Source organism: Xiphophorus couchianus, chromosome 5 (assembly GCF_001444195.1).
Source record: "Xiphophorus couchianus chromosome 5, X_couchianus-1.0, whole genome shotgun sequence".
NCBI classification, from domain to species: Eukaryota; Metazoa; Chordata; class Actinopteri; order Cyprinodontiformes; family Poeciliidae; genus Xiphophorus; species Xiphophorus couchianus.
In genome coordinates this window covers 34053481-34070148 of record NC_040232.1, presented here as the reverse complement: position 1 = coordinate 34070148, position 16668 = coordinate 34053481, and the positions used below count along the sequence as shown (strand labels likewise).

General features: G+C 40.2%; 1 protein-coding gene across 19 annotated transcripts in view; it reads right to left on the bottom strand.

Annotated features, from left to right (window-relative positions):
- Positions 1–16668, bottom strand: part of cacna1ab (calcium channel, voltage-dependent, P/Q type, alpha 1A subunit, b) — a 135627-nt gene that overhangs the window by 27945 nt on the left and 91014 nt on the right. For 15 of the 19 annotated variants that reach the window (XM_028018850.1, XM_028018849.1, XM_028018859.1 and 12 more), the window contains 8 exons: positions 15837–15953; positions 15667–15732; positions 14503–14600; positions 13975–14125; positions 13768–13895; positions 13205–13301; positions 2914–3019; positions 1357–1464 (listed from right to left, as the gene is read on the bottom strand). In XM_028018850.1, coding sequence (XP_027874651.1) covers positions 1357–1464; positions 2914–3019; positions 13205–13301; positions 13768–13895; positions 13975–14125; positions 14503–14600; positions 15667–15732; positions 15837–15953 — 871 coding nt within the window. Of the gene's footprint in view, positions 1–1356; positions 1465–2913; positions 3020–9433; positions 9531–13204; positions 13302–13767; positions 13896–13974; positions 14126–14502; positions 14601–15666; positions 15733–15836; positions 15954–16668 lie in introns of all 19 variants that reach the window. The other 4 variants (XM_028018851.1, XM_028018854.1, XM_028018863.1 and 1 more) reach the window with 1 other exon arrangement.

Below are 16668 nucleotides of genomic sequence, written 5' to 3'. Positions count from 1 at the left end.
GTCGTAGTGTTTTTCTGAGTGAGTGCATGTGAGTGACTGTGTGTAGTGTACGCTGAGTTTACCATTAATTATAAACTAAGAATTCAGTACTGCTCAAGAAAGTCTGCAATTGTATTACTCAACAAAATGTAGAGATGTTATATATACTTAACGATTTTGATGATGGCAATTGACAAAATATTATGTTTATTGTTCTTTTATGATTGGTTATTGTGTTATTTTTTTATGGTAAAGCATTTTGAACTGCCTTGGTGCTGAAATGTGCTTAGCAAATAAATTTGACTTATTCCAGTTTAATTTCACGTTAAGTGACTGTAATACAGAACATTTCCAACAGCTAAATATTTTCATTTAAAGCTCTACCGCTGGGAGTTGTAGCACATGGTAACATAACGAGTCTAATGAGATTTAATTTCCTTTGCCGTTTTCTGATTTAGATTTTTTTTATTGCAAAATGTGAAAATATGTGACTAAATGGCTTGCCATATCCCCCCTAAGACTTTCCACATTACGAAAAAATTTGAGCTTCTGCAAACTGTTGATTAACTTTTCAAAGCCAAACTCTGACTCTCTTTAAGTCTAAGTACACTTTGGACTCATTTATAGACTTGTGTATAAATTAATATAAAATAAATATATAAAATACATATGTATATGAAACTGTGCTTAGATCATATTTAAACTACTTATCTCACACATAAATATATATAACTTTCTATATGTAGACATTTTATGTTGCTTACGTTTATATTTGGTGTTAGAAAATGGATGGATGTTTATATTTGTATGTGACAAATAAGGTAAAGTAATTTCATTTTCAGCAACAAAGCAGCTCAAAGTGCTTTAATATTTATCACTTTGGATGGAGTGGCTTGACAACAAATAAGCATTTTCCCCTTAGTGTCAATAAAATATATTACGAATCTAAACAACATGATGGCGGGCCCTCGTGCTCATGCATGCCATCAATTGTAGGCACTGCTGTAACTGTGGACAATTACAGAAAAAGTCTTCGCACACTCATTTTTGCTATTGTAGCTTCTAAACTATAAAATGCTTGTGGTCTGTATTGTTTGACTGCATGTCTGTGCACCACAGTTTGACACAAACACATATATAATTGTACCTCGAGTGTCTTCGCATCACTTTGGCTAGCATCTGCCATTAGACGGTAGTGTATGATCAATTGTGAGATGTATGCATGTGTGTAATAGCCAGTGTTGCATACGTCTGATCAGGAGGTGCAAAGCAGTGAATGACACCGACTGGTAAAAGCTGTCCTCTTGGTGAGTCGATGATCGGACACAGATACACCACACCACTATGCCCACCGTGAGTTGCTTTCCTGCGACTTACCCTTGTGCGGAGTAACCAGCAGGTCCAGAGTCTTCTGTGATAAATTTGGCCAGATAGCCATCATCTCCTTCCTCAGCTCCGCGTCCATCTGGTGCTTATCTGCACCGCCTGGGTGAGCCAGCGACCGAGCGTCCACGTACACATTGAATATTTGCATACACAAGCAGACGTCCGATTAGCACAGATTAAGAAACACACAAACCCGGGGAGAGAGGATGCAAAAGGGAGGCGAAATGCTACAATTTTACTAAAGGAATATGCCACATCATTTCACACATGTACACATTCACCCAAAAATGAAGGAAGTAATTAGTTCACGTCAGGCACAGATGCAATCTGCGACAGCTTTTTTTATTTTTTTTGTGAAAGAGAAGCCAACAGAAACTGCAAACGCCACACATATTGTTCGGATTACTTTGAAGGAAAGTGCATCCCAATAAATGCGATATCATAAAAGTAATGAATTTATTTCATTAATTCAGTTCAAACTTGAGACTCATATGTAGATTCATTTACACAGACTGATCTAATTTCTGCTCATTTTGTTGTTTTCGGCATACCACTAATAAAAGCTCAAATTTATTTGAATACATAAGACCATTATATAATAGATATATTTTGAACACAAACATTGTTATACCCTACGCAATCATAGGGAAAACCACCGATTGACAGTTGTCAGGCAGGTGCTCATTAACACCATCTACAACAGCTTTGTGCAAAGCTTTTCTGAGCCTAGAATAGATTCTTGGGGCCCTGACACATTAAGGAGGAATGGTGATGATGATGATATAAGACAATAACTGGCATTAAAGTCCATAGATGTAAAAGCAGCCTGCCTAAAAATATAAAGTCGTCAAACTACTGAACCATTGCAGGGCAGTCTCTGCAATGTCTGGTCTTTATGATATGCACACTTCAGAATGTCAAGCGAATCTGAAGGTACCACCAGCATCAGCTCATTTTACCTGGATTTCAATACCTATAGATGTACTGGTTCTCTAAGACCTGACATACAAACCACGAAGAAGAACATAAAAGATAGTAGTTGAAGGATCATGGTGCGGCATGTTTTTTTATGACTTATTGCCAGAACAAACTTATTCACGTATGATTTCAATTGGATTTTTTATATAACAGAGACATTGCAATTGTGAAATTGTCTTATTTTGACATTAGTGGAATATTGACACCGTTTGCCGCCCATTTGTTTTGGAAAGGCAGCTACAGATGGATCCAGGATATGGGTTCGTCACAGTGTCAAATTCCTTGTGTTAAGCCCCCCTGAACAAGAGACAAAATCAAATATTCTACTTTGGGCTGGACTGCTGTTCACTGGTTCACCTCTGTTCAGCAAAAAGGTAACTTTTCCACTTATTTATATTTAAAAAATGATCAAGATGCCATAGCCTGGGGTAAGAGTAAGGAGGCACAGTATCCAACTTGTTTGAGGTGCAGTGTAGAGAATCTATTAAATACAAGTTCTACTTTTTTAATTTATTGAGATGCACTTGCACAGCTACACAGACAGTAGGGAGGATAAATGTTAAGTCATACCCTTGGCAATCTTTATATCCAGTGCTGTCCTGATCAGAGCCATGAGGGTGGAGTTAAAATGCACTGTGTTGTCGTCGGCAACAGGCAGATCCATGCGCAGGAGCCTCTGTGGAGAACCAGTCAGGATGAGAGGATGAGAAAGGGAGGTGTCCTCGCTAAGGTGAGGTGTGCCTGAGTCTCAGGGATGGGGAGAAGGGGAAGGACAGGGGTCGGGGTTGAGAGAGCTCCATAGACAACAGCCGGTTGTAGCTGGACTGGATTCATTTCAGTTGCAGATTTTATTTTCTGAAGCGGGAATGACTGAGTTTCCAGTCAGTAATCTTAACTTGGGTCTTAAGTGTCCAGCTGTATCAGGAAAGGTTGAGGTTCCATGTTTTAAGGATGCTATGCAGTTGTGGTAATTTTATGCAAGGGCAATTGCTTGCTAGAACTTGAATAAACTTGTAAAAAGTAAGTCCCGGTGTCTCCTGTTTCTCCAGTGATACTCTATGAGACAGCACAACTATCCAATGCTTCTAAGCAACTGTGAGAGCTGCAAAACCACAAAGAACAATCAGAGCCAAAATGGCATCCGACCCAACCTGTGCCCATGTTCCCTATATGTGTGAATGCTTGTGCGCATTTACACATTTCTGTTGTTACACACATATAGAATTATATATATATGTATATGACAGTTGACATACACCAACGTGCCCAACTCCCCACCACCCCCACCCAACCCTCTCTGACCACTAAAACAAATATTTTCACAGACTGCAATTAAGAGAACTTAATTGGAGTCCTTTGGAGACAAAAAACCAATTGACCGAAGAGCAATAAAAGTATCACTGGTGTAGATCTGCATGGATTCAGGAGACAGCTATGGTTTCATTTAACCAAGGCACCTGCTATTGAGCTCCCCCTACCTGTAAGGAGGTTCCCTGTCTTCACATATCTATGTTTGGTAAAACAGATGGAGAAACCCGCAGATAGGATGAAGCAAGCTAGGCCAGCTTGGGTCGCTTGCTGTACCTATCCTGATCAGCTGGCATCCATCGGATTTACCTACGAACATGAGCGTTGGGCACTCACGATGGAGGGCACGACATGGCGGCAGGCCTGTGTACATGAGTGTGTGCGAGTGTCGGGCATGCCCAAAGCCAGGTGATGTGGCAGGCAAAGGGCATCGGCCAACATTCACAGCGCTCAGCAGGCAACAGCCTAGATACAACCAAGAGCCATGCGACAACAAAGTGCAAAGACTTCATGCAAACACCACACAACACACCCCAGTAAAAATCCCACAAATGCAAACAAAGCATGCAACATGCTTTCACTTCACTCTCAATATCAATAAGCCCCAACTCATCTACCCTACTCACTACCCCACAACTTTAATCAAAACTTTTACATGACAAGCAGCCGTGCATCCGCGCAAAGAGAGTATCCTCAACTCACAGGAATTACCTTTCCGATTCAAATGTCTTTTTTTTTTTTTTTTTTTGCAGCATCTACTGTTTTACATTCACTGATCCTTTGGTCAAAGTCAAATCAAACAGCAATGGTACCACTTTATGTCATGTCAAGATCTCTCTCAATGCCAAACGGTGCATTGTCTTAAGTGGGTGTCAGAATTAGAAGGGATCTGAGTTGTGGCATTGCCTAAAAGGAGAAAAAACTTAGGGGACATCAAAAAGAGATGAATGGTATTCTTTCTATTTTGTTTTAGTTTTGTTTTGGACCAACCAGACATTGTGGTAGTAGCATTCTAGGATAAGGGGAGCGGATTATAGAGGGGAGGTGCATGATGGGGACAGTTAGTAGAGCTAGACTTCGTCAATGTAGGACTGCTAATGAGATGTAGTTACAGATAAAAAGGGAAGGCGAGAATGAGGAGGGAGAGAGAAGGCTTGTGGAAACACTGAAATAATATAAGGAGAATAAAAAGATATTAATAATCTGGAGTTAAAAGAAAGTGTAAGTACGTGTGTGTAAAGAGAGAGAAAAAGAGTGGTTGAATATTACAAAACACCACAAGTGATAAAGACAAAGACTAAAAACAACACTGACATAGGTCAAGAGGTCAGTTCAAGAAGTAGCAATAATTGGTTACTACGGTTCCTTTGATTGCCAAGGGAGAAGCCTTGTGTCCACTAAGGATCACATCAAGAATATTGTGTTGGCATTGCAAGTAGCAGCAGTTTGAAGCTTTCCATTCTCATTTCAGATGCCCTCTGATTTCAAAGGACTTGGAAATGAACTTTTCTGTACAAAAGTATTCACTATAAACTGTACAGGCTAAAATATGTAATGAAGTTAACTTCAGAGATAGGCTAACCACTCTGGAGAGAAAACAGTGGACAGATCACAAAGAAGGAGTACAGTAGAAACATGTGAGCTTGGGTGATCAAAGGGATGATGAAATGAAGTTGGACTGTGATTGTTGACAATTAGTTGCAGAAGTAGACAGCAGAGTGACAGAGATAAGAGATTTAAGGATGAAAAATGCAACAGAAATTAAAAGACGACCCACAACTTTTGAGTAACAAGGAACAGCAAAGCAAATTTTGATAAAGCAAAGTAGGAGGAAAGAAATTAAAGGACCAAGTTAGCATAAATAATAGTGCTGGCATCCAGATACAATAAAAGCCAGAGACACTAAAGGGTGTCGATTTTGTTTAATCAGTAAAACAAATAATGGGGAATAAACCAATAACCTTGTAAACATCAAAAGGTACTTGGTCTTGATAACTAAATGTAAGCTTTAGGAAATATATAGATGTTTCAACTTAAATGAGTATTGAATGTCTGATCCTCATTAAGACAATTCTTGGCAAAGCAGGCTAGTTTCCACAGTAATCATGTCCACTGCCATCTTAACCTTGGTCACCGCTTTAGGCCTTGCCGCCAAAGTTTCAGCCTCTACCTTCTTAGACACTGCAAGCATCACACTTAAGTCTCTGAAGGGGGCGTGCTGTGGTGGTGCAGGGGGTTAGCACGCCCCACGTTTGGAGGCCTTAGTCCTCGACGCGGACGTCGTTTTACCTAGGGTCTAGTCCTGTGCCAATCATAGTGTACACCGACCACAACCCCTTAGTTTTCCTTTCTCGCATGTACAACCACAACCAGAGACTCATGCGGTGGGCTTTACTGGTACAGGATTACCATCTTGAAATCAAACATAAGAAAGGTGCAGACAACTTCTTAGCAGATGCTTTATCTAGAGTGTAGCTTATATAGTTACCTTCGGTTGGGAATGTTCCTTCCAAACTCTTTGGTTTAGGATTTTAAAGGGGGGAGGTGTTACGGCCAGTGGCCTTTTTCTGTGTTTGTTGTTTTTCAGTGGCTAATCAGATTGACTCCACCTGGAAGTGGGTGCTGCCCTGCTTGGCCTGTGCCACATCCTGAGGCCTACCGTGATTGGGTCATCAATTGCCGGCTCCACCAATCACTGTTGAGGCCTCCCTTTAAGAACCAAGGACATCCTGGGAGAAGGGCGGCTGTTTCTTTGTTTAGACAGCTTGCCACTTTGTTAGGGGTTTGACTGCTGTAAACTTGTTTTGATAGCTCTGATAACCTTTGTTAGCTCTGACAACCTTTGTTAGCTTGGATAGCTTGTGTCACTCACTTTGTCCCTGTGTGGGATCTTTGATCCTCTGTTAGAGATTTGTAGTTTGTTTTGTGCACCCTGTTCTGAAAGTCTATTTTTGTTTGGTTAAGTTCTTTGATTTACAACTGATTGTTTTGGGGTTTTGTTTTGTTTAGTACCCTTTTGTTAGTCTCTACATTTTGACTATTGTTAATTTTTACCCCCATTATTTTTGTTGAACCCAAACAATAAAACCTCTAAACTGTTAAACCTTACCACCTAGGTTTCTTTAATGTTACTTCCCTTTCCCCTGGCTGAGCCGGGTCGTAACATTTCTGATAAGGGGGTTGAAGATGACCCCCATCTCTATGTTCTAGTTGCAATTGTGACAGCCGTAATTGTGTAGTGTCTCTTTAAGATACTCTAGTATCGCTAATGATGTCACAAGTATGCGCCACTGCTTCTCCGTAGAGAGCCTGGGAGAAACGTGCTATGGTTGGACACATGAACCGAGACGGACATGTTAGCTCTCTAACTTTTTAGTAATGTTACGGGTTGTTTGGACTCTGCTCATTTTCATGTCTGATAATATAGCAGCCGTTCAACCGGGCTTTGTAAGGTTGGTGAAGAGAGTGTTTATTAAAGGACAACACTGTGGAATTCCCAGTACCAGTATGGGTGTGAGTTTTTGACCGTCCTGACAAGTCTGCCGCCTCCTCTCCTCCCTTAAACACAACCCAAGCGTTACACAATCAAGAGGGTTGATGACAATTTCCCTATGAATGTTACTATTCCTTTTCATGAGGTCTAAGACAACAAGACTGCACGTTTTTGGCCTCATCAAAAAGATCAAAGTAAACCTACCCCCACTTGGGACTTTTCTTGTGCTCCCCAGGGAGGTTGACTTCTACTACTCCTTTACCTGTTTATGTGGCCCATGGACCACGCTACAGTGTTTTAGTATCAATCTCATAGCTTCCACATTGTTGTCCAGAACCTCTGGAAACAAACATTCAACAGTCTGAAGGCCAACCTTCAGAGTTTTTTCAGCAGATCCTGTGCCACATAGGCATGTTGATGTAAAGGACATTGATATACTCTCGCTTTGGGTTTTCAGCTTCTTTTAAGACATTATTGTTGTGTTAGTGAATTATTGTTTTCTAAGTCACTCTTTGTTTTGTTATGTTCTGTTTATTTTTTGCTTCCCTGGTACCTATTGTTGCCTTGTACTTATTTAGTCAGTCTTCACTTCTAGTCAACCTCCCTTGTTTGGCTCCAATACCTTATTCCCTCTCAGCTATCATCACTATGGTATCTAGTCTCACATGGTCCTCATTCTCCCAGCATTTATACCTCCTGGATTCCTGAATTCACTTTTTTCTCCATACCCGGTTTTCATGCCTGTCACTCTCTTTGGTTTCCTGTTTTGGATCTTTGCTTATGGTGCTTACCTCCTTGTATTTTTCCAAGTCTAGATCTAATGCCGCTTAATGTCTTTACAACCAAACAACATATTCAATTTGCTGCTCATTACTGAGCATGTTAAATCATTAAACTGTGTGTTAACCTTGCTGTTTTACTGAACCTGGATGGCAGTAATATAAGGACAGAGCATGGCTTTAGAGAAGAACAAAGACAAAGATGACAAAGACAAATTAAATGCTGAAAAGATCAACCTAAAAAACGTTATCCTGGTGGTCATAGCCCCAAGAAGCCAAAAATGCCAAAGTTTGCTTAGGTTACCAAATATAGAAAGCAATACTAAAAAAATTTAAATCAGACCTTGATCAAAAATGCCAAGAAGCTACTAGGGCCAAAAGATTCTTAAGTTGATTTTTGAGTAAAATTCTACTTACAGGTGGACGTGGGCATGTGTTTATGCCGCCAACTGTGTCATCCGCAGAAATAAGAGTTGCAGAAGACTGAAGACAGAAACACTTACCGGTCCTTCTGTAACTGCTTTGTAAGCAGGTAATCAAACTGTGTGAATATCACTTGTAGATTCTCACTTTCACTGCTGCTTGTATATTAAATACAGTAGAAATGACCAGATTTAAAAATAAAAAGAAGAAATATCACTGTCTTTCAAGTGTTAACTGGTGCTTTTGTTATGCAAAAACTGTAGCTATAAGCAATATTAATGGAAATCAACAAGTCATAGTTTCCAATTTTCCTTTTCTACAAGATCAAAATTTGTATGTTAAAAAAAGGGATAAAACAATATTGTGGTTAAATACAACATTTAATTCATAATTCTTGTTTAGAAGTTATTTTTGAGAAAAGTCTACCTTGATTTAGTTCTTCATTAGACAGGCAAAATAATTACCATTTTAATAAAATGGTATGTAATAAAAACCATAACTACCATTTTATTTTTTGTCGCATACACGTTTTGCCGATTGCACGCGTTTTGCTTTGTTCGTATGTGTGAGTTTGCGTGTGCGCACGCACATGTGTGTGTGTGTGTGTGTGTGTGTGTGTGTGTGCAGATTGCAGAAGGACTGGCAAACCCCTCCTGCATTCCCTTACTTCTGCGGCATGACTGGAGCAAATAAAAGAGAGCACTCACTACCACTCCACTATCACTTCACTGCACAACAAAAGCCCATCCCTCCATCCCCGCGGTCGGAGAGAGAGAAGAGAGGACAGCGCTCACCACCACCACAACCACCACTAACAAACAATGAAGAGAACACCACTGGGAGGAGGTGAGAGGGGTGAAGAAGTGGAGGGGGGGAGAGAGTGATCAGGAGGTGGAGGAGGACAAGAACAGCATTGTTTCAGCTGGTAAAAGAAAGGTTCTCCCCAGCGATGGGGAGGTGTAGGGAGAGAAATGGGTTCTAGGGGGGAGAAAAAGGCGGAAAGAAAAGAATGAGGGGAAGGAAAGAGGAATAAAGAGGGTTGAGGTGGCTGAGGAGGGTGGAGGGGTAAGGTGGGGGGCGAGTCTACCTTATAGGCGACCCGGGCGGGACACCTCTTCCCGAGGCCTAGCGGCGGACACATGTGTCTTAGCATCTGATACATGTCTGTGTAACTGATCCGGCCGCTGGAGTGGCCACAAAACACACACACACACACACACACGCGCGCCCACACACAGACAGACGCATACGTCACATGGGCACATGCATTCAACACGCGTACATTGACACATTCAACACACGAAACGAAGACAAACGACGTGAACATGAAAGGAAAAAAAACAACAGAACCAAGGGAAGGAATGGGGGAGTATTAAGGGGAGACACACAGAGGTGTGTTAGGGTGGAAACATGAGGAGGAAAAAAACGAAACCGACAAAGGAAAGGAAGGGTGGGGGGGGAGGGAGGGGGACAAATACACAGAGGTTATTGTTTTGGTCACTGTGGAAATGTGGTTACTGTGGCGAGAGAAAAGAGATAGAAAGAAAACGATAGAGAACAAGGGGGTGTTTTATGTGCCCTTTACAGTCTGGTATTTTCATAGAATTGTGGAGGGAGGAAAAGGAAGGTGGGAAGAAAGACCAGGATTAGGCAGGGAGGGGTTTCAAAAGGAGGTGTAGTTAAGTTGATGTTAAGTTAGTTAGTGTTGCGTTACCGTTCTATACGAGGTGAAAAGGGAATGATTGCTTGGTTTCTTATGGTCTTAACCCACTTTCTCCGCTCGGATAGAACTGACAGCGGGGCTTCTAGCAGGCAAAGAAAAGCGCCACTGCAGAAACCGAAGTGAGTCACTGTGACAAGTCAATGCAGTCTGGTGTTGAGGCTGCGCGTCCACCAGGAGTCTCTGAACGCAGCTGCGCTTCCAGATGCTCAAGAAGCTCCTTCACGGAATTCTGAAGGGCTTCAAAACCCGGATGTAGACTTGATTAAAAAAACAAAACAATATATTGATATGTAGTATCCCTTCGAGATTACTTGCTATCCATACAAAATTCATTGCTGAAAACTTCAAGCTCTTCCTTTACTTGTCACAAAGCAAGCTGATGCTTCTTTTTTTGACATTGGAGATTGGATAATTCCTTTACTAGTCACAGGATATATAATTCTTTCCAAAAACATCTGTCAGCTCAGATCGTTGCTGAGAGATTACTGGTGGACACAAAAACTTCCGAAATCCTTCCCCTAAATAACACACACACCCACCCTGCCCCCTTTTCCTTCTGGCCTCTTTAACTAGCAATACAAACAGATCAGGTTTGGTCTTGTTATTCTGGTATGTGTGGACATAAACCGTTATTTGTGAATGTAATAAGTACAGTAATGGCAACGTAACTTTGAAGATCCATCACTATAAAAATGTGGAGAAGCCCCCGTATCGCGTTCTTAAGGCCAACCTTACATGGACTCAGATGGGACCATGAAAAAAGAAAATCAACAGGAAAATGTAGAGTCTGTACAAAATCTTAAAGGAAGTCCTGTGGGGTGGGCGAACAATTCAATGGCACTCACCATTTTCTCATGGTGCACTGTGACTGTAAGAGCTTTTGAGCATGCACCAAACATCTGTGGTGAGGCAGCAGCATGGCGGCAGCTTATTATCGGAGTCATGGCTGCTGTGCAGAAGAGCCTGGTAGCAGCAGGTGAAGTTGATCTATAAGGTGGCGTCAGCTTGGCTCAGTAATCAAGGACATACCTGTCAAGGCTCCTTTTTTGGCCGGGAAACTACTGTATTTTACCCCTCTGTCCCGGTGCGCTCCCATGTAAGTATTTTCCCATAAATTTCCCGTGTTACTACGTCTCCATCCAACCCTGCCCCCCAACCGGAACTTTTTTCAGTTATAACAACAATGTTTAATCCATTGTTAACATGTCGCAACGTGTTAATGGATTACGCCGTAACATGTTAACAATGCATTAACACCCTTGTTGCATTTAAAGGCTCATGCCGGCTTTAAACGCAACATGAGTGGCGGTTTTACACCTGCGTGGCAGCGACAGAGACGTACTGCTGCTGTGCAGGCGAGTTTTCAAATCATGGCAGCAAATCAGCAAAAGGCAAAAACGTTGCAGTTTGTTTTTACCCCAAGCTAACAGAGTGAGTTGAGTAAGGTTGTTGGATGCACATAATTTGAGCTATATGATGACCAGCTGATGCCAATATATCATGTTAAGCTTGTTACTATGAATAGGCTGCTCATTTTGTTATCCATGTTCAAAAGTGGATAGTACTGGTTACATTTACTTGAGTGACGTTTTGGGGGAAAAATGCACTCATATGAGTAGTTTTACTGAACTGTAATTTTTTGTTTAACTTGAGCAAACATTTATTGCTACTCCTACTTGTGTAGATTAATTTTGCATTTAAAGAAATAGACTTCAGAGATTGGAAACATTAGATCCTTAGATTTCTGCAAGGTAGGAGCTAATATTTCTGCAAAGTTGAGCGTAATTACTCAACATTTAATTATGAAAGGTTACATAAAGGTTTGTTTATGCATTTATATTAACGTAGAAGTTAGCTTAGTCTGACCCCTCCCCTTCTGATGGCAGCAGGGGAAGGATAACAATTTCCCGTATTCTCAAGTCCAAAACTTGACAGGTATGATCAGAATTTGAAAGAGTGGCGGCCATCATGGCAATAACGCAAAGTGACACTCACTTAGGGTGAACAGTGCTCCAACTAGCCTCATGTAATACTTTCGGGGCACACACCTCCTAACTGCACATGCAGTTTGCTTGGAATCTAAGTTCTTTTGTGCAAAATGTAATTGTCCTGGCATTCTGTTTAGTGATGATTGGATAAATCAACCAGCAGCGGCTGACTGGGTTTATATTTCTTTAAAATTGTTGAACTGCTCTTTATTAAGACGACTTCAGTGCCTCTATGCTGTCAGTTCTTAGAGAGACATGTAAACGGCAGAAATTTGTGTGAATGATTTCTTCAATATGCAAAACGGCAAAATCACAACTGGACACCGCTCACTTGTTTTCTGTTTGACAGCAAATGCTGAAACTCAGCATTGAGGTGGAGGTGCAGAAACCTCTCAAATTTATATGATTGCGGTTGTTTTCATACTGAAATGATCAAAATTAAGTTAAATGAAGTGACGTTTGAACAGTCTGGGAGATCTAGAAAACCATATGGTAGCCTTAGTTCAAAGGTCAGAGTACCAAGATCAAACCTTCCCTGCATGTGCCTCTATGAGAATCCTGTCTCCCTAACCCACTCCTCGAGTCAAACAGATCAATGCACATTGCTCAACCATTTTCTGCCCAGGCAAAAATTAGACAGCAAGCAGAAAGAAAAGACACTGACTGGTTGAAATCTAAAATCTACTGCTAACAAATTTTAAAAAAATTAAAATAAGGACAATAAGTGTCATTTTTCCCTCCCCCAGTGTTCAATCAAAAGACATTAGCAAGTGCAGTGTACCACTTCATGCTTCACACACCATTATCAGTGTGTTTGTGATCGTATGCAAGAGAGTGTGTGTGCATTTCTGCATTGTCCCAAACATTCTCATCATCATGTCAGAATGCATAAACAACAGACTCCCTCCCAAAACAACAACCAAAAGAAAAGATTAATGATTCAGTGGTGAAATGAATTCAAAACAACTGGAAAATGCAAACCCGAACAGAAAAGTCAAACCAACGGAAATAATAAAAAATAAAAAAAAAGAGAAAAAAAACTACGAAAGAACTTGTCTTAAAAGTGATAAAGAGCAACACTCATTCCAGTTTCTTAAAAGGCGAGCAGGTTGCGTTTAAGTTTGTGTTTTATGGGTTTGGTCCAAACCTTGCAGGCCACCCTATGTGGGCATTTCTTGCCAAGGCCCAGAGGAGGGGAGATAACTCGCAATAAACTGTACATATCCTTATAATGTATGCGCCCGCTGCAAGAAAAATACAAGGAGGGGAGTTAGGTGAGGGAGCATACAAAATCCCCCCAAAAAACATAAACAAAACAAAACAAAAAAAAAGAGTGGACGAGAAAAAAAGAGGAATAACAAAATATAGAGAAGAAAAGAGCTCTTATTCACTGAGAAAAAAAATCAGAAACACATAATAAGGAAAAGGCAAAAAGGGGTGGGTAACATTTATGTCATTGGCATACAACATTACAATAAAAATAAAAAAGAAATCGGAGAAGCTAAAAAAAAGTTATTGTTTAGCCTGGAAAACATTTTTGCTCAGACTGCGTCGACACGGCGTTTCATCAACCCACGTCTGCCAAGGGCTCTTTGTCCCATTTTTGGGATGGGAGGAAAACGTCAGCGGTGAGGAGAGCAGACAAATATCGGTGCAGCAGATAAAAATCAGTGGAGTGTAACTGCGTGAGAATGATTGGTCGCCACTCACCAGGCGGCTGGGTCGTACTCGGCCCATATCCTTACGTATTCGTCCAAGTGGTGCGGCCCCAGGATGGACGAGTCTCTAGTGAGGTACTCAAAGTTGTCCATGATGACGGCCACAAAGAGATTCAGCATCTGGGAGAGAGGAAGAAGGAAATATCCGTATGAGGTTTTGTCCAGGTTCGGTTTAACAATAAGTCCAACGATTCCTCACCAGGAAGGAGCAGAGGAAAATAAAGGAGACAAAGTAGGTGTAGGCGAAGGTGCTGCCACACTCCTTCCCGGTACTTCCTGACTCTGGGTCGCATTTCTTCTCTCCCAGGCATGCCAGCATGATATCATGCCACGCCTCACCTGTAGCACTTCTGCATAGAAACGGAAAGACACCACTTTCATAATATGCTAATATTTCATTGAGCGCACCTCAATAAAATGAATATCACTGGAATGCCAACTTATTTCAACAATTCAATTTGAGAAGTTAAATTCACATCTAGATCGTAGCGATTTATTTTTTGGCAGAATTGATGATTATGACTAACCGTCTAACCAAAACCCAAAATTCAGTTTCTTGGGAAATTGGAATAATTAATAAAAAATTAAGATCATTGAAAGAAAAAAACAACAACGGTAAGACATGATGTTCTAATTTATTGAGATGTCCTTGTAATATCACTATAACAGATTTTATATTATTTATCAACAAACCAAGACAGACAAATAGAAAACTCAAACATCTCACCTGAACAGCAGCATTAGGGCCATAATGAATGTTCTGAAGTTGTTATGCTCGTTGATAGCAGTTTCTTCCTCCTCGTCAAGAGCTATGTTTCCAAACAACTAAACAAAAACGCAATAAAAAAGAAAATAATAATGTCTTTTAATGCCAGATTAACAGACATTTTATGTTCGTGCATTTACAGTCATGGAGAAAACCAAGTTATACACTTGCTGTCTCCACAGGATTGCAGAGACAAAGTACCAACGGGAGCTGCTAATTAAAGAAGTTTCATTACTTGAGCTTCAGCAAATGAAAAACAGGAGATTCAGCAGTTTGGTTGTTTTCATGCAGGTGTGCAAAAATACAAAGCCAAAAAACCCAAAATACATCAGTGCAAACAATATGATAGCTATTAACCTGTAAATTGCTATGAGGCAATTTCCAAACTATTTGAAGTCCATCATTCTTCAGAGAGAATATTCACAAGTTTTGGAAAAAAATTCAATTTAATGCCCATTCTTTCCACCAAATTCACCTCAAAGTCAAATATTGCAATGTTGCTGTACCTTTGACTCTTTGCGTGTTTCATTTTTAATTTAATGGCCTTAAAATTACAGAAGACTGGAAAACAAGTATGGTTTGTTGCTTACAGGTTGACAGGAGAAAGGCTGTGTTATCTTAAAAGATATAATAAACCAATAAAACCTAATGGCATTCCGGCCCTTGACAACGGGGTTTTCTTGAATCTAAAGTTGTTATTTTTGCTATGAAATGGCAAAGGCAGTAAGATAACATATGAATTACACAAAGAAAAACTATAATTTTCTTGGGTAAGTTTTGTGCTTTGCTAGCTAGAAATGAGAAGGTTAATACAAACTGATATGTATTGATTATGTGACATTACCCAAAAGATAATTTGGGGTTTCACACATAATCACAGATTTACTGAACATAATACACATAATACTTTATGCATGAATACATTTCCAAATGTATATCACATTTAAGTCCAATATGTCCTCATGAATGGATCCCCATATTCTGATTAAAGATCTCTTAAAAAATGTAATAAAAAATTGGACTTTTGAAGCTGCCTCAATAACAGGTAAAGAGTTTTTCTTAATATTTTGGGGCAACAAAGTATATATATATATATATATATATATGTCTGTCAGCAGAACTTACCTGCATGCCAATGATGGCATAGATGAAGAAGAGCATGGCTATGAGCAGACACACATACGGCAGAGCCTAACACAGCAGGAATGAGAGATATTTGTTAGTTTCATCTCTCATATTTTCTACTCTTGTTTTTTTTTTTTTTTTTATTTATTTATTTTTAAATTATTAAATACCTTGAAGGACTGGACAAACGTCCACAGTAAGATCCGGATCGTTTCTCCCTGTCTCAGGAGCTTAATGAGGCGAGCCGCCCTGAAAAGCCTCAGAAAGCTCAAGTTGATGAAATTGTCCTGCGGCACAAACATGGCATGTTGTCAGCGTCACAAAGCGACAGTATCTTCACAAACATCCGCTACGATAATGAAGGAACTTAACAACAACAAAAAAAGACAAAATAAACAGTGGAGGAAAGAGAAGACCAAAGAGGAGAAATCAAAAACCAATAAAACTCATCTAACCTCAAACATACCGGTACTGAGATATAAGTGAAAATGAAAGACAGAGGGGGGGGGGGGGGGGGGGGGGGGACAACAAATAAATAGATTAATAAATAATTAAAAAGTGGGAAAGAAAAGAAGGTGATCTCTAATTCAAAGAATTTTATGGTCATCATCCAATCTTATACAGCATTTTTTTATATAATCAAATGCACTGATCGCTGATGCAAGCAGGCTACATACAGACTGGAGAACTTTGCCTGTCAACCACATGCATGTACACACACCCCTGGTGAAGTGTACATGCCCACACACACACACACACACGCCCACACCCACAATCACACACAGGGCAAATATATACATCCTAAAACAAAGACCTGGAGTTTGGGTTGCCTGTACCACCAATTATGTCGCTTCATAATTCTGTTTGGAAATATTTTTTTTTATGCTCTAAACATATTTATACTTTTGTAATAATTATTATGCTTATTTATTATACAGAAACAAATTTAAGGAAAGAAACACTAGCGAGGTGAAAAGAACCCACTTGATTTTTGATCCAGAC